Source organism: Salvelinus alpinus, chromosome 6 (assembly GCF_045679555.1).
Source record: "Salvelinus alpinus chromosome 6, SLU_Salpinus.1, whole genome shotgun sequence".
Lineage (NCBI taxonomy): Eukaryota > Metazoa > Chordata > Actinopteri > Salmoniformes > Salmonidae > Salvelinus > Salvelinus alpinus.
The window spans coordinates 39065108-39090450 of NC_092091.1; the positions used below are offsets into that span (position 1 = coordinate 39065108).

The following is a 25343-nucleotide window of genomic DNA, read 5'->3' on the forward strand; positions in this document are numbered from 1 at the left end:
TTGGGAAAACCGGCGCATGTTAGGTTTAGAGTATTTTTTTGGTGCACACGCACCTTTGATAAATGAGGCCCTTGTTCCTTACTGAGGTCAGATTATTTTCCAGTATACATCTAAGAGATATTGCTCTCTAACCCCTGGTTACATCCCAAATGGAACCTTATTCCCTATATACTGCACTACTTTTGACCAGGACCCATAGGGAATAGTGCACTATATAGGAAATAGGGTGCCAATTGGGGAGCACACCTGCTCTCTATGCTCTCCCACCTGCTGTTGCCTGTTAAAGGTCCAGGAGACCAGGTTTCGACCACTGCTGGGATTTGGTTCACAGTGTGTAGAGGTGGCGTCGCACGGTCGACCGTAAATCAACCCCTCTGGTCAGACAGATAGGTGCCAGAGACCGCAGTCCAGATAGGGTGGCGATATCAGTGACAGTGGACCTGTCTCAATACACTGTCCCCCAAGTCATCGCTTTACCTACCATTTTACAGTGTCTTCAGAAAGTATTCATACACCTTCACTAATTCCACATTTTGTTGTTTCACAGCCTGAATTCATACCCTATAATGACAAAGTGAAAACATGTTTTTAGACATTTTTGCAAAATGATTGAAAATTAAATACACAAATATCCAATTTTATATAATCGCCAAATACAACAGGTGTAGACCTTTCCGTGAAATGCTTAATTACAAGCCCTTAACCAACAATGCAGTTCAGAATTATTTTTTATTATTTTATTTACACAAGTATTCCCCCCCTTGCTATTGTTCAATAGACAATCAATCTTGCACCCCTTTGCCGTGACACTCTAAATTGAGCTCAGGTGCATCCAATTTCCTTTGATCATCCTTGATGTCACTACAACTTGATTAGAGTCCACCTGTGACCAATTCAATTGCTTGGGCATGATTTAGAAAGAAACACGCTTATCTGTATAAGGTCCCACAGTTGACAGTGCAGGTCAGAGCAGAAACTACAGAACAGAAATAGGACAGCACTCTGGTAAATTAACTTAAATTGAAATGTTGTGACATTGATTGTCATTGCCTTGCACGCTGAAGAGTGCTGTCCTATTTGTTCTTTGGATTACAGTATATTTAATCAATTTTTAATTCAGGGACTAACGCAACAAAATTTGGAATACGTCAAGGTGTATGAATACTTTCTGAAGGCACTGTATGTGTTGTCTGAGGGTGTGTGTGTCAGTGAGAGAGAGGTGCACAACAGATATATACTTAGCACCTTGCCAACACAGGAGCATATGTGTGTGTGTGTGCGAGAGAGAGAGGAAGGGAGAGAAAGATATAGAAAAAAATAGAGCTGAGGAGCAAGCAACTCCACAACAACAGAAATAGTTAGTGCCTTGTGGATGTAGGCAAGAGTATGGAGAATATACTCTGCAGGCATGAAGTGCTGTGGACGAAGTTAAAGGATACCAGGCATGAGCTGTGTCCCAAATGGCACCCAAAGGGCTCTGGTCAAAAGTAACGCACTCTACAGGGAATAGGGTGCCATTTGGCACAGAGCCAACGGAGCACACACATACACACAACCACCTGTCCCCCTCTCGTCTCTGAGACAGCATGTTCTCTCCTTTTAGGTCCCTTGGCAGGCAGGGTGGAGGGTCGGGGGTCAGGGGAACATGGTCAATGGGGGGGGGGGGTTGGCACAGCGTGACTGGACAGAGACGTGCCTGTCGTTCTGTTCTAAGTGACTGAGAGGAGTGGGGGGAGTGTCTGAATGACAGTGCGATCAGATCAGTCAGACAGAGACTGAAAGATAGGCCTCACTATTTCGTAACTGCTGGCGCCCGCTGTGGTGTCCATGTCAACAACCCCAACCCGCTGCCGATCGCCCCACGAGACCCGATCGTCGCCGCCGTCGACAAGAGAGCGACAGATTGAAATCATCCAGCCCTGAGCTGAGACTAAAAAGAGGAGGAAGAGGAAGAGCAGCGGTTACCATGGAGAACTTTCTGAAGGATAAGGATATTTGGATAGTAGGCAGCATGTGTCTGGTGGCATCATTCCTATGGCAACGGATCTGGAATTTATTCACCTACAAGAGGAAGAGGGGCAGGGAAACACCCTCCCCAGACATACAGGTACTAGTAGTTTGCTGTCTTAATGGGTTCATTCATACTACTGAGCTGAGCCAAAGTGTACTGTGCTGGCTGGTTTATGCATCCACTATTGTTGCTGGAGGACCATGTAAAAATAAAATAGTATAGTTTAGGTCAGCATGATAGAGTAAAAATGGTACATGATTGCAGGGCTTTGTGCATGCTCAGGTAGTGCAGGTGTGACTGGTAGAATCTTTTTGCGGATGTGAGTTTCTGTTCGCCTTTTGACCCATCAGATTTGGACATTTTTGTTAGTGAAGCAAGTTCTACACAGGCTGTTTTGATGTTTTTCATCATCCTGTCATAATTCAAAGATGGTAGAGTATAGAGAGAGAGAAAGTGAGAGTAGCAGTTGGCCTGTAGGCGGAAGGGATGTCTTGAAAGATGACACGTTATCACCTTAGACATGTTAATCCATAGCGACTTTGAAATGCATACTCAAATGGCTTGACATGTGTAAAGACAGTGATAGTTTGTAGTCTTTGTCGTTACGTGAAAGAGACTTAGAACCGGTTTCCTGTACACAGAATAAGCCTAGTCCTGGACAAAAAAATACTTTCAATGAAGATTCTCAATTGAGCATGCTTTAAAATCCAGGACTATGCTGGATTGGGAGCTCTCTGGTTTGCAGGATCAGTTTATACGATTCTAGGCCCTAATGGCTAGGGAAGACCAACCTGGTCTCAGAGCATTTTGTATTATTCTGTACGTAAATCCGAGATAATCCATTTAGTATGATATGTTACATTTGGTATGGTTGCATAAGGCAGATGTTTATATAAGGCAAAAATGAAAAGAGGGTGGTTGGGTTGGCATATAAAATGGATGCACAATGACATTCTAGATGATTCTGTGCGTCTAACTTTGTGGTAACAGTTTGGGGAAGGCGCTTTCCTGTTTCAGCACAAAGCGAGCTCCACACAGAAATGGCTTGTCGAGATCTGTGTGGAAGAACTTGACTGGCCTGCACAGAGCCCTGACCTCAACCCCATCAAATACCTTTTGGATGAATTGGAACAGCGAGCCAAGCCTAATCACCCCCTCATCAGTGCCCAACTTCACTAATTCTCTTGTGGCTGAATGGAAGCAAGTCCCCGCAGCAATGTTCCAACATTTAGTGGAAAGCCTTCCCAGAAGAGTGGAGGCTGGTATAGCAGCAAAGGGGGGACCAACTCCATATTAATGCCCATGATTTTGTAATGAGATGTTTGACGAGCAGGTGTTAACATACTTTTGGTCATTTAGTGTATATTATGAATTTGAATTTGTAACATATCATACGAAATAGGTGATGGACATCCACAAAGTAATACATACCATACGAAATATAACATATCATACTAAATGGAGTTTCTCAGATTTATGTACAGAATAATACAAAATGCTCTGAGACCATGTTGGAAAGACAACTAGGCCCAAACTGCCAGGCGAGACAACGTGCTGGGTAGATTGTGATATGTTTGATTGATCATGTCACAGGCCTTGGAAAGAAGACCTGGCCATCTCTCATCTGAACTATGTCCATGTGATCTGAGGGTGGCAGTGGCTGCATTTAGTTACAGACAGCTTTCTCTCAGAGAGATCTGGGAAAAAAGGGTCTGCTTTTAGGGTGCAGCTACAGATCTGGTGAGGATCAAATCCATGACAAAGACATTGTGTCCAATTCAGAGGTAGTAAGTGTGCACAACTTGAGTAAATCATTGATTGACGTCAAATGGAGAGTTGTCGGAATACCGCCACTGGAGTTGCTGCACACTGTTTACATGTTCCCAGTTATAAGCCTGACTCAGACTCACGGGGTCTGACAACTTGGATGGAAAATTACTGTTGATAATAGCGGACGAAGTTGCCACTCCTATTTGCCATATCTTCAATTTAAACCTACTAGAAAGTGTCTGTGCTCAGGCCTGGAGGGAAGGAAAAAGTAATTCCGCTACCTAAGAATAGTATAGCCAACCAATCAGCCTGTAACCAACTCTGTTTGACCAGATACAATGCTATTTTACAGTAAACAAATTGACAACAGTCTTTCAGCACGCTTATAGTGAAGGTCATTCAACAAGCACGGCACTTACACAAAATAACTGATGATTGGATGAGAGAAATGCATGATTATAAGATTGTGGGGGTTGTTTTGTTAGACTTCAGTGCGGCTTTCGACATTATCGATCATAGTCTGCTGCTGGAAAAACATGTGTTACGGCTTTACACCCCTTGCTGTATTGTAGATAAAGAGTTACCTGTCTAACTGAACACAGAGGGTGTTCTTTAATGGAAGCCTCTCCAACATAATCCAGGTAGAATCAGGAAATACCCAGTGCAGCTGTCTAGGCCCCTTAGTTTTTTCAATCTTTACTATCTTTACTTTACTTAAGTGTTGCAGCCATTCAAAGCCAGTGTGTCTATGTATGTGGATGACTCAACACTATACACGTCAGCTATTTCAGCGACTGAAATGGCTGCAACACTTAGCAAAGAGCTGCAGTTAGTTTCAGAATGGGTGGCAAGGAATAAGTTAGTACTAAATATTTCAAAAACTTAAAGCATTGTATTTGGGAAAAACCATTCACTAAACCCTGAAACTCAACTATATATTGTAATGAATAATGTGGAAATTGAGCAAGTAACTAAACTGCATGGAGTAACCCTGGATTGTAAACTGTCATCGTCAAAACATGTTTATACAACAGTAGCTAAGATGGGGAGAAGTCTGTCCATCATAAAGCGCTGCTCTGCCTTAACACTATCAACAAGGCAAGTCCTAGAGGCCCTAGTTTTGTCGCACTTAGACTACTGTTCAGTCATGTGGTCAGTTGCCACAAAGAGGGACTTCGGAAAATTACAATTGGCTCAGAACAGGGCAGCACGGCTGGCCCTTAAATGTACATGGTGCACTAACATGAATGATATGCATGTCAATCTCTAATGGCTCAAAGTGGAGGAGAGATTGACTTCATCCCTACTTGTTTTTGTAATAAGTGTTGACAAGCTGAATGCACCGAGCGGTCTGTTTAAACTACTAGCACACAGCTCGGACACCCATGCATCCCCCACAAGACATGCCACTAGAGGTCTCTTCACAATCCCTGAGTCCAGAACAGACTATGGGAGAAGCACAGTACTACATAGAGCCATGATTACATGGAACTATATTCCACATCAGGTAACTGATGCAAGCAGTAGAATCAGATTTTAAAAAACAGATAAAACTACACGTTATGTAACAGTGGTTACTGTGAAGAGACACACACAAAGGCACGCATACACAAGGAAACGCTAGCACACACACTACACACACGTACAGTGCCTTCGGAAAGTATTCAGACTCCTTGACTTTTTCCACATTTTGTTACGTTACAGCCTTATTCTAAAATGGATTATACAAAAAAAGTCCTCAGCAGTCTACACACAATACCCCCCACAGGTTTATAGAAATGTTTGCCTTTTAAGTATTCAGACCCTTTGCTATGAGATTCACGTGCGTCCTGTTTCCATTGATCATCCTTGAGATGTTTCTACAACTTGATTGGAGTCCACCTGTGGTATTTGGAACGGCACACCTGTCTATTTAAGGTCCTACAGTTGACAGTGCACGTCTAAGCAAAAACCAAGCCAGCTCCAAGACACCATTTGTCGAGGCACAGATCTGGGGAAGCGTTTCATTTCTGAAGCATTGAAGGTCTCTAAGTACACAGTGGCCTCCATCATTCTTAAATGGAAGAAGTTTGGAACCACCAAGACTCTTCCTAGAGCTGGGCACTCTTGCCAAACTGAGCAGTCGGGGGAGAAGGGTCTTGGTCAAGGAGGTGGCCAAGAACCCGATGGTCACTCTGACAGAGCTCTACAGTTCTTCTGCGGAGATGGGAGAACCTTCCGGAAGGACAACCATCTCTGCAACACACCACCAATCAGGCCTTTATGGTAGAGTGGCCAGATGGAAGCCACTCTTTGGTAAAAGGCACATGACAGCCCGCTTGGAGTTTGCCAAAAGGCACCTAAAGACTCTCAGACCATGAAAAACAAGATTCTCTGGTCTGATGAAACCAAGATTGAACTCTTTGTCAGGATCGAGTCAGGATCGAGGCAAAGATGAACGGAGCAAAGTACAGAGCGATCCTTGATAAAAAACTGCTCCAGAGCGCTCAGGACCACAGACTGGGGGGCGAAGGTTCACCTTCCAACAGAACAACGACCCTAAGCACACAGCCAAGACAATGCAGGAGTGGCTTCGGGACAAGTCTCTGAATGTCCTAGAGTGGACCAGCCAGACTTGAACCCGTTTGAACAACTCTGGAGAGACCTATAATAGCTGTGCAGCAAAGCTACCCATCCAACCTGACAGACCTTGAGAGGATCTGCAGAGAAGAATGGGAGAAACTCCCCAAATACAGGTTGTGCCAAGAAGACTCAAGGCTGTAATTGCTGTCAAAGATGCTTCAACGAGGTACTGAGTAAAGGGTCTGAATACTTATGTAAATGTAATATTTCAATAAGGTATTTCTGTTTTTTATTTTCTATTTTAAAAAATTGCTTTGTCATTATGGGGTATTGTGTGTAGATTGAGGGGCAAAAAAATGTAATCAATTTTAGAATAAGGCTGTAACATAACAAAATGTGAAAAAAGTGAAGGGGTCTGAATACTTTACAAATGCACTGTATCTGCAGTATGAGGATCATATTAGACTCTATATAATCTGCAAATCATAAGTTAGATGTACATTCATTGAATTGTTTTGCTCAATCTGATTGGGTGGGTCTGGCTCCCCAGTGGGTGGACTGATTTAGCTTACTCAGAAATGAATGAGAGCGAGGAAGGAAGAAGGACACAGTCATAGGTAGAGTGACCAACAAAAAGATGGCTGAAGTCTAAGAAAGAGATATCCAATTTGGGTTGTAAAGGGTGGCAAACAGCTACAGTATAGAGACAGGAGCTGAGAGGTAAAAGAAAGAAGAGAGTGTATGAGTCTGTGTATGTCAGAGAGACTGAGTGAGTGGGTATGTGGTTGGTGTGTGTCAGTGGCGAAAGAACACAGCTACATATGTCATCATGTGGTTCTGTGAGGTCTACGCGTGTCATTAGTGTGTCCGGTAATACAGTGTGACCACAGACACGTTAAAGGACAAGCTTGACTTCTCTCACTTTACCCAGAAGATGTGAAGATCTCTGTCTGCCTCTGTCTTTTCTACTCTCTCTATGAAGAGTCAGTTTTCATCTACTGCCAGAGTGCGAATTACGGGGGGCCCAGGGTAGTCTCAGACCCCCTAAATTCAAAAAAGTAAAACATTGGGGATCTCTAAATAATGCTAATTTAACCATTCTCCTATTTGTTTAAAATGCAACTTGTACTGCTACAGTGGTAAAGATTAATACAATGTTTACACCCCCACCTCTGTGTCCTGTTAAAAATATATATATCAACGTCGCTGCACTTGTCATCCCGGGACAGTCCCGAATCTCAGCACCTTTTCAGGTGTTATGCTCAGGTAGCCTACTTTTCGAATTGATTTGTTTGACAATATGATGAAACATCATGACTGGTTAAATTAAAAGGTAATAAAAAAATATACAGTTAAATGACATGTCTTTACTATTAGGCCCATAGAACATGTGTATTTGCAAGGTCCTGTGAAAAAAATAGAGACTCCAAAATGGCATGATTCTCTCTCTCGCACTCGCTCTCTCGCTTCTTCTCTCTCTCGCTTCTTCTCTCTCTCTCTCTCTCTCTCTCTCTCTCTCTCTCTCTCTCTCGCTTCTTCTCTCTCTCTCCCTTCGCTTCTTCTCTCTCTCGCTTCTTCTCTCTCTCTCCCTTCGCTTCTTCTCTCTCTCGCTTCTTCTCTCTCTCTCCCTTCGCTTCTTCTCTCTCTCTCCCTTCGCTTCTTCTCTCTCGCTTCTTCTCTCTCTCTCTCGCTTCTTCTCTCTCTTGCTTCTTCTCTCTCTCTCGCTTCTTCTCTCTCTCTCTCTCGCTTCTTCTCTCTCGCTTCTTCTCTCTCTCTTGCTCGCTCGCTCGCTTCTTCTCTCTCTCTCTCTCTCTCTCTCTCTCTCTCTCTCTCTGTCTCTATCTCTCTGTCTCTCTGTCTCTGTCTCTGTCTCTGTCTCTGTCTCTGTCTCTGTCTCTGTCTCTGTCTCTGTCTCTGTCTCTGTGTCGTATCAGGACCCTTTGAGAATGTGCTGTTTATACCCGGAGGAGTTCTCTTTCCTCTGGCCTCTATCTGGTGTCTTTGTACTGGTGTACTGGACACCCGCACAAAGTCATTCAAAAACTTTTTTCATTTCCATATGCGCTAGGAAGTGTTTGATTCTTTAGGCTTTAAACAGTTCCTTATCTCTGGTATATCTTGGCATGCATTATTCAAGACTAAGTTTAAATTGTGTGTAGCACAATGTCTCGGGAAAGACTGTCTGGCTTGGCAATATTCAGTATAGAAAACAGTGGGTGCTGCAACCTGGATCTGGTCTCATGAGGACTTCAGGGGAGTCTCTCAAGTTAGATTTAATTTGATTTAATTTACCTTGAATAATTCATCCCATTTTTGTAGGCTATTAGCCAGACAACATTTGCTGAGTTCAACAATAAATAGTGGCTGAATTTATCCTCAATCTGACTACTATTTTCCTCATTGTTAGGCTATTTGATGTGTATTTCATTTATTTTGTTCATAAATAGCAGCTAAAAAGTAAAAGTTGCCAATGGTGCATCACCTAGATTTGAAGTCAACAGAGGAGAAAGGCAAAGTTGCCCAAATAGTCCATTCTCCAGCCCTTGATGTAATTACAACTTTTTCAAAGATCTCAGGTTTAAATCTGAATTTGAAAAAGTGTGACATTTTTAGCATTGAAAGGTACTGATATCACTGAAGCTTTCAGTATTCCAGTCAAAGGCACAGTGACTTATTTAGGGATACAAATTACAAAAGAAAAGGAGAGAATGAAGAACCTTTCCCCAGTTGTCTCAGCTATAGAAAAATAAATTCAACTCATGGTTAGGCAGAGATTTGTCCATTCAAGGAAGAGTTTTGGTGACTAAGGCTGAAGTCTTGGCTAGAACCTCTTATGTGTTCTCTTGTCTTGTCAGTCCGAAATCTATTTGCGCCCTATTAGACAAGATACGGTTTAACTATATAAGGAAAAATAAACCTCAATGTGAAAAAATGATGTTCCTACACTGTGTGAGGGCGGTCTTACTGTGTTGGACCTCACTGTTTTTAACCAAGTCTTAATTCCAGGTTGTAAGGCAACAAAGGAAACATGCCAAGGGGGGTGAATACTTTCGCAGCCACTAGTTTTGTGAAATATTAGGCTTAACATAAGAATATGACCACCAAATAGGCCTGTTAATCAACATTTATCCATTAGCTAAAGAAAAGCTATACATGCCCTGGCACTAAAGAAAGCATATCAATTCAATAGATATGCCCCCGCATAGACGTTTCACAATGTCAGGACCATAGACCGCACCATAGACAGTGATTGGTAGTCTACACTTTGTGGAGGGCTCGAACTCCAACCTTGTGGGGGTCCAGAGTAACTGCGTTACGCCAGTGTGTCTCTGGTGTCTGGTAATGGAACGTTTGCATAACTCATTACTAGCGCAGATCAGCCTGGCACCTACTTAGCTTGCTGCTTGACACATAGTCAGAACTCAGAGCACAAACAGATGCACCCTGTGCAGATGCACATACAGGAAATCGTATACACACACACACACACACACACACACACACACACACACACACACACACACACACACACACACACAGAAACAGGTGCCTCTATCGCTTACTATGTATGTCGTCTTGCAGTATCTCATGCAATAAATTAGAATGATTGCAAACTGTGCCAGTTGTGTTTCGTGTGTGTGAAAGTGAGTGTGTTTAGTAGCTCTTGCCTGTGGTCTATCCGTGTGTGTGTGTGTGTGTCTCCCCAACAACCCGGAGTCATGTGACCAGCCCAGCCGCATCCCATGTCTCCCTAAGGCCAATGATAGCTAGATGAGATGGGAAGGGAGGGATGGAGGAGGGGCAAACATACAGAGTGAGTGTGAAGGAGAGAGAGATTGTGGGAGAAGTAGAAGCTAGGGAGACATTTTGAGGGTTTCGAGGGAGGGAAGTGAAGGAGGGAAGGTGAGTGTCAACGGGGCAGAAGAGTGTCTATTTCTTACATCACCCATGTAGCACTGGATAAAGAGGAGGGATGATGGGAGGAGGAAGAGCAGGGAGAGAGGGAGGAGAGAAAAGGGTTGAATTGAGCTTTTGACTGACACACGCTCACAGCAGGTAGTTAAAGAGCTATTCTACTGCAGTCCCACTTTATGGGCTGTCGACGCGTCGGGCTTTTAAAGACTGAGATAGACGGATAGATTAGAAAGAGACAGAACGATAGAGACAGAGAGAATTCAGAGAGGACAGGGATATACAAGGAGACATCAGTGAACATGGACAAGCGATCCCACTGGGGGAAAAACTGGTTGAATCAATGTTGTTTCAACGTCATTTCAACCCCAAAATTCAATGTGATGACATTGAATCAACGTGGAAAACTGATTGGAATTTCAAAAAAGTCATTAATGCAAGGGCATTTATTCGATTCTTTTTTTACCCAGTGTTTTACCTAAATCCAGTGACATGGTGACATTTTTAGTTGATTTCACATTTAAATTCAACCAAATGTAAATCAAAACTAGATGTTGAACTGACGTCTGTACCCAGCGGGATGTTTGTATTCTATTCTTATTCAACCACTTGACTACAGAGCCATCTCAACTATACCCCTCTGATGTATGATTAGTTAACAACATTTCCAGGGACACCAATGGATTACCATGTACTTAAACGATTCAGTCGGTGTGACTGACGAGGCCAGTTCTGTAGCATCCTGGAGAGTTTGTGTGTCTCTCCTGATCTCTAGTGGTCGGGGAAGGAAGGACAGGAGTAACTCCATTAAAATATAATCTAAATTCAAATTCTGTGTAACCCTCTCTGACTCCAGTTGGAGCGAAAGATGAGTGATGGTTCTTGACTAATCCAGCTAATTAGCTACTGTTTGATTGACACTTAAGATTTCATTACAGGTGAGAACCAGGATAGAGTATGCTGACTTGCATTAGACTGTCCTTTGAGGACTGCTTGGCGGCAGTTTGTAAAGTTAGGTATGTGCAGTACGTTTCTAAATAATATGCTGTTATGAGTTTGGTATGTGTTTTGGTTTTTAAGTATCTAGTTACCAGGGGTAACTGAGGATGGCTGGAGTTATTATTCTTTTAACACACTGGCCTTCTCAGTGTGGCCTCGGTCTGTGTGTGTGTATGCTCGTACGTGCGTGTGTATGTGTGTGCGTGCATGATGTCGGGGCTGGGAGGAGAAGTCAGTCCCACTGCTCATACCACAGGGTCAGAAGGCACCGTTTACCCAGAATACCCGGCTTATGTGGTACTTCTTTTCCGAACAGTTGTCTTGAAGGCATAAGCAAAGTTACATAATATAATCCTGGGAACCAGTAACTAGCAGGTCATTGTGTGTTTATGTTTGTGTGTTAATGTGTGTGTGTCCGCATGAGTGGCCAATTTAGTGTGTAGCCCGTCGGTCAGTAGCTACCTCTACATGGAAACAATCTCTCAACTAAATCAGGTTCTGAGGTCATTTAGACATTCAGAATGAAGAACGTGTCATATCTGGACGTCACTGACACAGTCCAGTCAGCATGATCATGAAAGGACATACCGATACATACTAGTGACAAACATAAACAAGCCAGTGACACATAACGTCAGGCTTGAGAGACGGGCTGTGGGTTGAGGGGGCTAGTGTACAGGACATGTTAGGCATGTGTGTGTGGGGTGTGTTGTTTTTTCTGATAATTTGTCCACTCTTACTGATGTCTCTCCTTCTCTACCTTCACATTCTAGACAAGTCATCTACCTGATAAGTAATCTACAATGGCTATTAATGTATTGTAGCTAGTGGCTAAGCTATGCTACACTATCTCCTATATGTAAAATTCGAATTATGTAGTAAGTGGCTATGCTAAGCTATCTCATACTGTGTAGTCTGAACCTTCTATGCAATGTAACAGATACCTTTATTTTAGCACGACTAGCTAGTGGGGCTTAATTCTATTCCTCTTCATCTGATGCTATTATTGTAGCCTTGTGTTCAGGCTGAGGTATGCTCCCAGTCCCTCCTCCCATGTTGTGAAGTCAGTCTATTACTGTGGGCTGACTGAGGGGATAGCTGATGGTGTATAGTGTTACAGGATGGTGTGCAGAATACAGATGATCTAGATTAAAATAACCATTGTGTTTTGACTTTGTCTCTTGGTCTTGATGAGTAACCCTGGTTTAGTTTCTGGTTTAGTTGATGAGTAACCCTGGTTTAGTTTCTGGTTTCGTTGATGAGTAACCCTGGTTTAGTTTCTGGTTTCGTTGATGAGTAACCCTGGTTTAGTTTCTGGTTTAGTTGATGAGTAACCCTGGTTTAGTTTCTGGTTTAGTTGATGAGTAACCCTGGTTTAGTTTCCCTGCCACTGTTTCCACATGCTAACATTTTAGCATTTGTGGCACAAATCTGATTGTAGTCATAAGACCGATATTACATTTTTCGCACATTATGTCCAAATCATCCAAAAGTATCTCAAATTGGTTGTGAAGCTTAACAAAGTTACTTTTAGATCATGTGAATATGATACGCGAAAAATGCTAATATCCATCCCATGACTTAAAGTGGGATTTGTGCCACGAATGCTCAAACGTTAGCATGTGGAAACAATGCCAGGGAAACTAAACCAAAGCATTGATTAATGTTATACTTGTCCATAGACTGCTTACAAACTAAGGAAACCAATATGTAATTGTGTAATTTGGGTGAACTATCCCTTTAAGTAAAGAAGTTGGAAACCTACTTAGCCTCTCTTGTATGTTATTAATTTTTGTATTCACTCAGCAATTATACTATTCGTCTCATCATAGTTGCTCATTGAGAACTTTTAATGTCAAGGTGAATTAGGCCTCGAGACTTGCGCTGAGATCAGTGGAAGGCAGGCTCTCCAGGAAAGATTTGACCCTGGAAATGACCGGTTGGCATTTGGAGAGGTTCAGAAATACTCCCAATGTGTAGTGTTTGTAACACAGGTTCAGAAGAGTTAATAGAGTCTTAGTGGCCTTGCATGCACTCCCACCTGTTACCAAATGTTAACAATGTGAGAGCAACAACTTTACACACCAACCAAGACATTAAAGAATCAACTTCCTGTGTTCAAACCAACGGGGGTTCAAATGGTCTGAACTGTCGCTCGCTTTTTTCACTCTTCACTGCAACGGCTGTTGGTATGAAATTTTTTTTTGTCTTTGGATGTTGGCTGATTTGTTTTTTAGACGAGGCTTGTGTTTCAAAAGAACATTCTCAGGATTGTGACATCTGACTGGAAGCTTTTGAAGCATCTCAGATGTCACACAGATATCCCTTGCATCCCCCTCCGCACCGACCAGTGCTCAACCCCCAGCCTCTAGTGCCCATCACTAGCCACTCACCACTGTGAGGTTCTGACGTCAGATGCGGGCTGCACTGTATTTCGGAGGACACCCTCTATGCCCCATTCTATTCTTAAAACTCCACCTCTGTTGAGCTGTGTAGAAAAGATGACATACTGGCACCTCTCTCTGTTCTCTGTCTCTCTTCACAGTCTCCTCTGACTGTATTGTTGTCTTTGGGAAATTATTTTAATTTCATTGTTCTTCATAAACAACCTGGAACTGGACTTATTGGACTTGAATCCATTGTGAAGAGGGTTCAGTAGTCGAACAGTCAAGTGGTTGGACGATCTGACGGTTTTCTGGTTGGACTACAACCACAGAGGGAGTTTTCTGTGTTTGAGGAGAGCAGGGAAGAGACGAGCTAGCTGCTGAGTGAAGGAGTGAAAGAGTATCATCTTGTAATTAGTGGACTGGACTCTGAAAGAGGTGCTGGTTTAAGATAAGGAACAATCACCCTGGGTTCCCATTTAGAGGAAGTACAGGACAAGGAGGGTTACATTTCATTTCAACCAACCATTGACTGTTTAACCAAGGATGGAACTTGCATGTGTTTGAGAAGAGCAGGGAAGACCTACCGTAGCTGCTGTGCGTGAAGAACAGAGGTGGTTACATTACGGTTTAACCAGCCATTGACCATGGTTGACCGCTCTGCTGCGGAACCCACCATGAGCTCCAGCCTGGTCAACTCTCTTGCCAAGGTGTACGACCGCAACCCTCTTCATGGTCAGAAACTGGCCGGGACAAAGCTGATACGTTCACCCACTGGACCTGACAAACAACCCCAGACACCGTCCTCACCCTCTTCCTCCTCCTCCTCTTCTCCGGTCATTGTTACATGGTGCGTTGAGACTGAAAGCCGCATGGACTCTCTAAGCAGCCAGATGGAGCATCTGCTTAACCTCCAGGAGACCGTCATCACCCGGCTGGACGGCCTGTCCCGGGACCTGGGGGGCGTGGGGAGGGAGGTGGCCTCTCTCCGGGCCGTGGCCTGGGGGTCGGCTGGAGGTCTGGGCCAGACACAGGGTAAGGCCCAGACCCAGGGGGTGGAGGTGGTGGGTCAGGCCCAGGATGTGGCTGCGGCCTGTAGGGTGCTCCAGGGGGTGGTGCAGGAGGCCAGCCAGCGAGTGGAGCAGCAGGGGCAGAGGCTGGAGGGAGTGGAGAGGCTGGTGGAGGGAATGCATCAGGTCATCGGTTTCATCGGAGAGGTGGTGAAGAGCTCTCTGCTGGCTGAGCTGCTGTTTAATAAGCCTGGAGGATGTAAGGTGGCTAAGGCCAAACAAGCCAGGAAGGTGAGTTTGTATGGGACACGACACACACCACACACGCCCTGAGGAAGGCGTTAGCTGAAACGCATGCCAGTGTGTGGTGTATAAAGACATGTTGCTATTAAAGAAAATTAATTAAACGCTTTAATTGTAAATCATAATCACATGAGTGTTGACCATTTTTTTCCATTTTTATATTGAAGCCAGGGCTCTGTATCTTAATATCAGGGCTGACACACGCCATTGCTGGTCCTCTTTGTATCTTCATTAGAGGCTTTGCTAGGTTGTAGATGTATATGCTAGCTTGAATCACCACTCAAAACTTTGAATGTCCATATTCAACCCTGGTCATATCATATCTACACAGCAATGGAGAGGACTATAGTGTCTGTGAAATGAGACAAATCATTTGTCTCTGAGAGTTAAGATGATGGTTCCTTAGCATTATGTGAGCTAAATTCACGGTGTCCAGTGAAGGAGTCTAGAAGTCATAGAGACTGAGCCAGACATTTATAGAGGAGAATTGTGTTAGTGGATAACTCTCTGAATGTGTGACATGACTTCTCATGATTCATCAGTCTACCAGTTGGACAGTTGGCTTTGTGGAGGCATCTCCACATATCCAGCATTACACTGTGCATGTCAACCATGCTTAGTCATTTAACTATCCTTCAACCATTGTATGGAAGTCCTATTCTCAAGGCTGAGATAATATTGCCCCAACCTAGAACTAAAGGCAACTGGAGTGCTTGTGGGGGTTTTAGATGACTGGTGTCGATTTTATTAACACTTTAGAAGCAGCCAACATATTTTGGGTTTAACAAATGTCGAACCGTATACCATGTGTGTCTGTTTTCTTTGTGCTTATGTATTCAGGCTAATTTCATATTTACATTGTGTGTTTATCGTTGTGTGTCTGTAAGTTTGTGTGAACTGAACAATACTGTACTCTGTCTGTGTGCGTGATGTGCACACATGAGTCTGTGTGTGTGTGTGCTCGTGTGCGTGTGTTGAGGTACCGGTATCATTTATACCTGCTTTCTGCTGATTCAGTAGCTCTTGTTGGGACATGGCATGTACCCCTGTAATGGATAGCAACCGTTTTACGGGCTCCTGACCAATTCTGCTTTTTTTTTTGCATAATGTTTCCGACACTGTTTACTATGACCGAAAGAGCTTCTGGACATCAGAGTAGCTATCATTAACCTCGATTTGGATGAAGATTTCTACTTCAACGAATCAGAGGCAGAGGACATACTACTCACCCGGGACCAGGCCTTAATCCCCAAGACTCGGAAGAGAAAAATGCGGCATTAGAGAGGCCGATGTGAAGGCACCCTGACAAAACTACATCGCCGAGTACATAAACCGCATCCACCCTCCGTTCTATTGGCAAACATACACTCACTGGGGAACAAACTGGACACGCTTCATTCAAGAAAACCTCATGTTAAGCTGTAGACCATAATATTTACCAAGAGTTTTCATCTATATTTTTTGGAGCTGTCTATTCACTGCCCAAACTGATTCTGGCACTAAGACCGCATACAAGGAGTGGTATAGGGCCATAAGCAAACAAGAAAATGCTCATCCAGAGGTGCTCCTCGTGGCCGGTGATCTTAATTATGGAAAACTGAAATCCGTCTTAATTTCCACCAACATGTTACCTGTGCAACTAGAAGCAAAACACTCTAGCTCACCTTTACTCCATACAGAAACATATACAAAGCTCTCCCTCGCACTCCATTTGGCAAGCAAAAACTCAAACCGGAAGTAGTATGTTCCAAGATTGATCCAATGGCATTGAGGAGTTTACCACATCAGTCACCAGCTTCATTAAGAAGTGCATCGATGACGTTGTCCTCACAGTAACTGTACATACATATCCCAACCAGAAGTCATGGATTACAGGTAACATCAGCACCGAGTTAAAGGCTAGAGCTGACGCTTTCAAGGAGCGGGACACTAATCCAGAAGCTTATAAGAAATCCTGCTACACGCTCCGACAAACCATCATGTAGACAGAGCGTCAATACAGGACAAAGATTGAATCCTCCTAGACCGGCTCTGACTCTCGACAGATGTGGCAGGGCTTGCAAACTATCACGAATTACAAAGGCAAATCCAGACACAAGCTGCCCAGTGACGTGAGCATACCAGACGAGCTAAATGCATTCATGCTCGCTTTGAAGCAAGCAACACTGAACCATGCATGAGAGCACCAGCTGTTCCGGGCGACTGTGTGTTCACGCTCTCCATTGCCGATGTGAGTTAGACCTTTAAACAGGTTAACATACACAACGCTGCAGGGCCAGATGGATTACCAGGACATGTACTCAGAGTATGCGCTGACCAGCTGGCAAGTGTCTTTGCCGACATTTTCAAACTCTCTGACCAAGTCTGTAATACCTACATGTTTCAAGCAGACCACCATAGTCCCTGTTCCCAAGAACGCCATGGTACACTGTCTAAATGACTATTGCCCCGTAGCAATCACATCTGTAGCCATGAAATGCTTTGAAAGTCAGGGCTCACATCAACACCATCATCCCAGCCTCTCCCTCAGCGTCAGCAAGACAAAAGAGCAGAATGAAGGTCTACAGTAGCCTCAACAGCACTCTGTAGGGTAGCACCATGGTGTAGCCGGAGGACAGCTAGCTTCCGTCCTCCTCTGGGTACATGGACTTCAATACAAAACCTAGGATGCTCATGGTTCTCCCCCCATTCCATAAACTTACCCAGTAATTATGACAACTTCCGGATGACGTCCTCCAACCTATCAGAGATCTTGCAGCATGAACTGACATGTTGTCCACTCAATCATAGGATCAGAAAATGTATCTAGTACTGAAAGTATAAGCTATAGATAGCTAGCAGTGCATAAAATGTGGTGAGTAGTTGACTCAAAGAGAAAGACAATAGTTGAGTCATTTTGAACAAATCAATTTCTTCAGAAATTAAGGAGATGAGAGAGAGCGCTAGCAATATTTTTTTCCACTTTCACTTTCTTAGCTAGCTAATGCAGCTTGCTAGTTTAGACTACTCAAACACCCGGCTCGAACAGACGGGATGCTATGTTAGCTAGCTGGCTATGACTATCCAACACTGTAACTCTTCCAAGTCAAGGTAAGCTTTTGTTTTACTAATTTACTGCCACCGGGGCCCGCTGTTGTAACTGCTAAACTGCTTACTGACTGTACACAGTACTGCATGATTGTAGCGGGTTTACTAACGCATTAGTTCTATTAGCTATGTTGACTATGACGTTACTTTAACTAATATGGTGACAACGATGTAGCCTGTGTGTAGCGGTTAGCGGTTACGTTATCAAGGATTTTTTGGGGCCTAGTCCCAGACAGTTGATGTGTTTTGCATTGAAGTCCACAAATGAATGGAAAAGGTGAGAGGAGGAGAGTGCGTAGATGGCTGCTATGAAAGTGAACTGTGTTTGTGTGATCAGGGGTGTATTCATCCTGCCGATTTAGTTGAAAAACGTTTCTTAAACGGAAGCAAATGGAATGAAATTTGTCCAATAGAAACTCTTGTTTGCAACTGCAACTAGTGATTACACCCTATATCAGCTAGATGCAGGCAAGAGTGTGCAAAGTGGCATTGAATGTGTCACTGTCTGTCCATGTGTCACCGTCTGTCACCTCACATTTTTCTCCCAACCTGTGTGTCACCAACATATGCTAGGTTGTAGCAACCCATGATGGGTATGGGAAATATTTGAGTATCACGTAGTAGCCTAAACCTATCGATGTTACATTGAACTGTGTGAATGGAATATGAATGACAGTCATCCAACATGCTGTAATAGAAATAAGGCCATGCTCATTAAAAAAAATATTGTTCTCCCTCATCTTTAACGGCACCGACCGCCACTGACTGGTACTCTGTGTATATAGCCATGTTCTCATTACTCATATTGTATTTTTTGTTTTTTATTATTACGGATTTACTTTCCTATTATTTCTCTATTTTCTTTCTCTCTGCATTGTTGGGGAGGACCCGAGTGAAGCATTTCACTGCTAGTCTACACCTGTTGTTTTTCGACGCATGTGACGAATAAAATAACATTTGACACACACAAACATACACACAGTCTTGCTTAACTAACCTTGTGGGGACACACAATTGATTCCCATTCAAAATACTATTTCCCCTAACCTCTAACCCTAACTCAAAACCTAACCTCAACCCTTTCCAGTTTTTGTTTGTTAATTATGTCCCCACAAGTCGAGTTAGACACGCCACACACACACACACACACACACACACACACACACACACACACACACACACACACACACACACACACACACACACACACACACACACACACACACACACACACACACACACACACACACACACACATTGAGATGACATGAAAGCCCTCTACTGTTCCTGTCGAGGAGAGGATCTGTCCGCCATGACATGACAACCATGCTTCAGTTATGATGGCAACCATAGCAACGGCTACAAACACCTGCATCTGTTTATGAGTAGTGAAAGATACAACTTAACTGTTGCTATCGGAAATGTGCTGCTGTATACACACTCTGTTATATAATACATGCGTGGAATCTGAACTAATAGCTTTCACAGATTATTAAAGCATCCTGGCCATACGTGCCAATTGTTGGTAACGGGAGGTGCAAACGAATGTGCCAACACTTTTGGAGTCTCAAATCTTTCCCTTCTAAATTTCTTTCCATCACTCCCTTCTCTTTACATTCACCATCATAGCATTAACAAGTCACATAATAAGTTGTATGGACTCAACCTGTGTGCAATAACAGTGTTTAACATTATTTGTTGATGACTACCTCATCTCTGTACCACACACACATACAATTATCTGTAAGGTCCCTCAGTCGAGCAGTGAATTTCACCCACAAAAACCAGGGAGTCCAATGCCTCGCAAAGAAGGGCATCTATTGGTAGATGGGTAAAAAAATATATATTTAAATAAGCAGTCATTGAATATACCTTTGAGCATGAAGTTATGAGTTATTAATTACACTTTGGATGGTGTATCAATACACCCCGTCACTACAAAGATACAGGTGTCCTTCCTAACTCAGTTGCCGGAGAGGAAGGAAACCACTCTGGGTTTTCACCATGAGGCCAATGGTGACTTTAAAACAGTTACATAGTTAACTCTGCTTGAAAATCTATGTCAGGACCTGAAAATGGTTGTGGTCTAGCAATGACCAATTTGACAGAGCTTGAAACATTTTGAAAATTATAATGGGCAAATGTTCCACAATCCAGGTGTGGAAAGCTCTTGGAGACTTACCCAGAAAGACCCACATCTGTAATCGCTGCCAAATGTGATTCTAACATGTATTGACTCAGCAGGTTGAATACTTCATAGCATTAACCAAGATATATTAGTGTTTTATGTTTCATGATTTTTTTCACAAATGTTCCTATTTTTCTTCCACTTTGACATTAGAGTGTTTTGTATAGATCGTTGACAAAAAAAACGGCAATTAAATCCATTTGAATCCTACTTTTTACTACAACAAAATGTGGAAAAAGTCAAGGGGTGTGAATACTTTCTGAAGGCGCTATATACTTCGCAATTTTTTTGGGGGTGGTACCAGGCTGCCTTCAGGCGAGTCTTGTGAGGATGGTGGCTGTTCTAGAGCAAAACAAGACTCACCTTTCCATAGAGGGGTCATATTAGTGTGTAGCCCAAACTGTTCGGACGCTACTAACAGAAGTTGTCAGATTGGCGGTACCGACTTCAGAGGAGTCCCGTGATGCTTGTTGGTGTCCTTGAGCAAAACAGGCGACATGTAAGTGTTCATAAGAGTCTCATCTTTCCATATTAGTTTGTAGGCCAAACCGTTCGGACATGTCTTTTGGTCTGACAAACACAGCTATAGCTCGGCCACCTTCTAGCTAAGATGCAGAAGGCCGACATTGGAGGATGTGGGGGATTGAGACGCAGCCCATGCAAAAACAATTGATATCTCTAGCTTAAACAGACAGCATTTGATGGGGATTTCTTCAGTTTGCTATGAGAGTTTAATGTTTTTATGTCTCCTCCTCTCTCCCTGTCAGCTGAAGGACAATGGGATGAGGGATGGGAAGGACAAGGCCAAACTCAGCCTGAAGTGCCGGAAAGCCCAGAAGAAGAAGCCTCCAGATGCATCAGGTAGCAGAGATAGACACACAAACTTCACCTCAACTTTTAACACAATGAAGCAGTCAAATAGATGTAAATGAACTAGAGCAGGAGTGCTCTTTGGTAATACACATCCAATGAAGGCTGCTCTTTGAAAGTAAGGATGATTGTTTCAGGAAAATAAAGATGTTGATGGGGTGAATCTACCCCAAAGCATGATGTTGTCTGCTCTGTTTGTCCCTCCTCAGACTCTGTAGAGGCCCTCCTTCTAGACCAGGTAGAGAAGCTCAACAGGCAGAATGCTGAGCGTTCCCATGGTAACGGGGTGGTTCTGGACATGCCCCGCCTCCCCGTTGTCCAACCAGAGGACATGGAAGAGCTAGAGGGGAAGGAGGAGGAGAAGAGGAAAACCCCCGAGCAGGAGGAAGGGCAGAGGGCCAGGGAAGAAGAGGAAAAGGAGGGGGATATATTTGGTGAATCTGACCCTGAGGAAGAGGAGGGAAGAGAGGGAGAGGCACTGAAGATTAAGGTGGAGCACGTTAAAGAGGAAGACGGGGAGAAGAGAGGGGAAGGAGGGGAGAAAGAGTCATCAGAACCTCCAGAAAGGTACCGTTCGACACTCAACCCATCTTATGACGTTACTACTACTGTAAATCTCAACTTCTGTATACGCCTACCAAAAGAACTACTGGCAGTTACTTACTTAACACAATTGATAGTTGTTTTGATGTTTGTTCATTGTTTAGTTCTGAGGAGTTCGGTGCCAGCAGTAAACGTGGCGTCAATGAGGAGTATTGGGTGAAAGATAACTTGAAAAAGAGTCGAGTGGAGGAAAGGAAAGAGGGGGAAGAGGAGGAAGGAGGAGTTCCTGAGGGTTCAGAGCTTCAGGCTGCCCAATCAGAGGCAGAGAAGACGGAGAAGGAAGAGGAGGTGGATGATGGACAGTCAAAAGAGTACATCATTGGTGAGGTTCATAATTTTTCAGAATGGGAAACTGACAAATGTTTGAAAACAAAGCTAATTTGGACTTTTGTTGCCATTGTGGCAACATTCCTAAAATACAATGGGGTATTGAGATATCTTCTGTAAATTAAGTTAAGTATCTTGATATTACCCTGGATGGGCAAGCAGGCTGATAAACATTCAGAAACCCTAACTAGTACTGTCTTTCTAGTTAGGGATATTAGACTTTGTCACTCACACCACAGATCACATTACATTAAAGGGATACTTCGGGATTCTTCTGACTTTCCCAGAGCCAGATGAACTCGAGTATAACATGTTTATGTCTCTGTGTCCAGAATACAGGAAATTAAAGGACATTTCAATAGCCAATGCTAACTAGTATGCTAGTAGATACAGTTGAAGTCGGAAGTTTACATGCACCTTAGCCAAATACATTTAAACTCAGTCTTTCACAATTCCTGACATTTAATCCTAGTAAAAGTTTCCTGTCTTAGGTCAGTTAGGATCACCACTTTATTTTAAGAATGTGACATGTCATAAATAACAGAATAATAGTAGTGAGAATGATTTATTTCAGCTTCTATTTCTTAAATCATATTCCCAGTTTACATACACTCAATTTAATATTTGGTAGCATTGCCTTTAAATTGTTTAACTTGGGTCAAACGTTTTGGGTAACCCTCCACAAGCTTCCCACAATAAGTTGGGTGAATTTTGGCCCATCCCTCCTGACAGAGCTGGTGTAACTGGGTCAGGTTTGTAGGCCTCCTTGCTTGCACATGCTTTTTCAGATCTACCCACAAATGTTCTATAGGATTGAGGTCAGGGTTTGTGATGGCCACTCCAATACCTTGAGTTTGTTGTCCTTAAGCCATTTTGCCACAACTTTGGAAGTATGCTTGGGGTCATTGTCCATTTGGAAGACCCATTTGCGACCAAGCTTTAACTTCCTGACGGATGTCTTGAGGTGTTGCTTCAATATATCCACATAAATTTCCTACCTCATGATACCATCTATTTTGTAAAGTGCCCCTGTCCCTCCTGCAGCAAAGACATGATGCCCACCCCCGTGCCCACCCCCTCCCCACAACATGATGCTGCCCACCCCCGTGCTTCATGGTTGGGATGGTGTTCTTCGGCTTGCAAGCTTCAACCTTTTTCCTCCAAACATAATGATGGTCATTATGGCCCAACAGTTCTATTTTTGTTTCATCAGACCAGAGGACATTTCTCCAAAAAGTACGATACGGTAGTCTGGCTTTTTTATGGCGGTTTTGGAGCAGTGGCTTCTCCCTTGCTGAGCGTCCTTTCAGGTTATGTTGATATAGGACTCATTTAACTGTGGATATAGATACTTTTGTACCTGTTTCCCCCAGCATCTTCACAAGGTCCTTTGCTGTTGTTCTGGGATTGATTTGGACTTTTCGCACCAAAGTACATTTATCTCTAGGAGACAGAACATGTCTCCTTCCTGAGCGGTATGACGGCTGCATGGTCCCATGGTGTTTATACTTGCGTACTATTGTTTGTACAGACGAACGTGATACCTTCAGGCATTTGGAAATTGCTCCCAAGGATGAACCAGACTGGAGGTCTACAATTTTTTTTCTGAGGTCTTGGCTGATTTCATTTGATTTTCATATGATGTCAAGCAAAGAGGCACTGAGTTTGAAGGTAGGCCTTGAAATACATCCATAGGTACACTTCCAATTGACTCAAATGATGTCAATTAGCCTATCAGAATCTTCTAAAGTCATTACATAATTTTCTGTTTAAAGGCACAGTCAACTTAGTGTATGTAAACTTCTGACCCACTGGAATTGTGATACAGTGAATTATAAGTGAAATAATCTGTCTGTAAACAATTGTTGGAAAAATTACTTGTGTCATGCACAAAGTAGATGTCCTATCCGACTTGCCAAAACTATAGTTTGTTAACAAGAAATTTGTGGAGTGATTGAAAAACGAGTTTTAATGACTCCAATCTAAGTGTATGTAAACTTCAGACTTCAACTGTACCTATAGACTTCCAGACTATGCACTAATGCTAGTTAACAACTTCCTTCAAGCTGCACGCATTAAAATGGTATTAAAATGGTATCCACATTAAAATGGTATCCACGAGTTCATCTGACTCTGGGGAAATAGATTGCCAAAATCCCAAAATATCTCTTTAACACCATGCATGTATGAACTTCACACACATGACACAGCTGGCATATTGGATTATGAAATGCTGGCATTACGCCATATGATCTGTTTGGTTACTAAGAACAGAAAATAATCTATCTTCCGTATGCTCCTCCCTATCCTCACTTCTGTCCCCTCACACCCTTTCTCCCCATGTACATGACATCCCTTATCCCTCTCCTTTCCTCCATCTCTCCAGACTCTAGCCCTCCGCCAGCAGCCCCCTTTGACCACCGCATCGTGACTCCTAAACCTCACCAGGTTACTACCTTCTACACCATTAACAGAGAGGAGGTCCTAGGAGGGTGAGTTGGGAGGAGAGAGTGAGAGACGGGAAGAGAGAAAGAGAGAGAGAGGATGGCAGGCCCAGGCAGGGGATCCATAATACACTCACAGTTCAATTAGACCCTCAAACACATACTACACTGAAACCCCTCTCATAACATCACAGTCAGGCCATTTATTTGTACTCCACAGTATGTGAAACACCCCCCCCCCCCCAGCTGGAATGAAATCAGGGGAAATCTCACACTTGTGGTGGGGCCAGTTACAGTATTTTCCAGAGCTATTTTAAATGCCCTCTCAATGGCAGATGATTGGACGGCCCAGGGGGCATTTATTACGCAATGACAGAGTGTGTGTGAGTACGCGCACGCAGTGGTAGACAAAGTACCCAATTGTCATTCTTGAGAAAAAGTTAAGATACCTTAATAGATACCTCAAGTAAAAGTGAAAGTCACCAAGTAAACTACTTTAGTAAAAGTATACAATTATTTGGTTTTAAATATACTTAAGTATCAAAAGTAAAAGTGTAAATCATTTAAATTCCTTATATGTCAGACATCACAATTTTCTTGTTTTTTAAAATTACGGTTAGCCAGGGGCACTCTAAGACTCAGACATAATTTACAAATGAAGCATTTTTTAAAATAAGCGTTCAAAATGTAACGAGTACTTTTGGGTGTCAGGGGAAATGTATGGAGTAAAAAATACATAATTTTCATTAGGAATGTAGTAAAGTACAAGTAATCAAAAATATAATAGTAAAGTACAGATACCCCACAAAAACGACTTAAGTAGTACTTTAAAGTATTTGTACTTAAGTACTTTACACCACTGTGTGTGTGACA

At 43.1% G+C, this 25343-nt stretch overlaps 1 protein-coding gene across 2 annotated transcripts in view; it reads left to right on the forward strand.

The window, feature by feature from the left end:
* LOC139578665 (myosin light chain kinase family member 4-like) overlaps window positions 1-25343 on the forward strand; it is a 68117-nt gene that overhangs the window by 34617 nt on the left and 8157 nt on the right. The window contains exons 1-5 of one of the 2 annotated variants that reach the window (XM_071406587.1): window positions 13687-14921; window positions 20994-21087; window positions 21306-21663; window positions 21804-22021; window positions 24413-24518. In XM_071406587.1, coding sequence (XP_071262688.1) covers window positions 14286-14921; window positions 20994-21087; window positions 21306-21663; window positions 21804-22021; window positions 24413-24518 — 1412 coding nt within the window. In that variant the 5' untranslated portion in view covers window positions 13687-14285. Of the gene's footprint in view, window positions 1-13686; window positions 14922-20993; window positions 21088-21305; window positions 21664-21803; window positions 22022-24412; window positions 24519-25343 lie in introns of those variants that run through there. The other variant, XM_071406586.1, reaches the window with a different exon arrangement.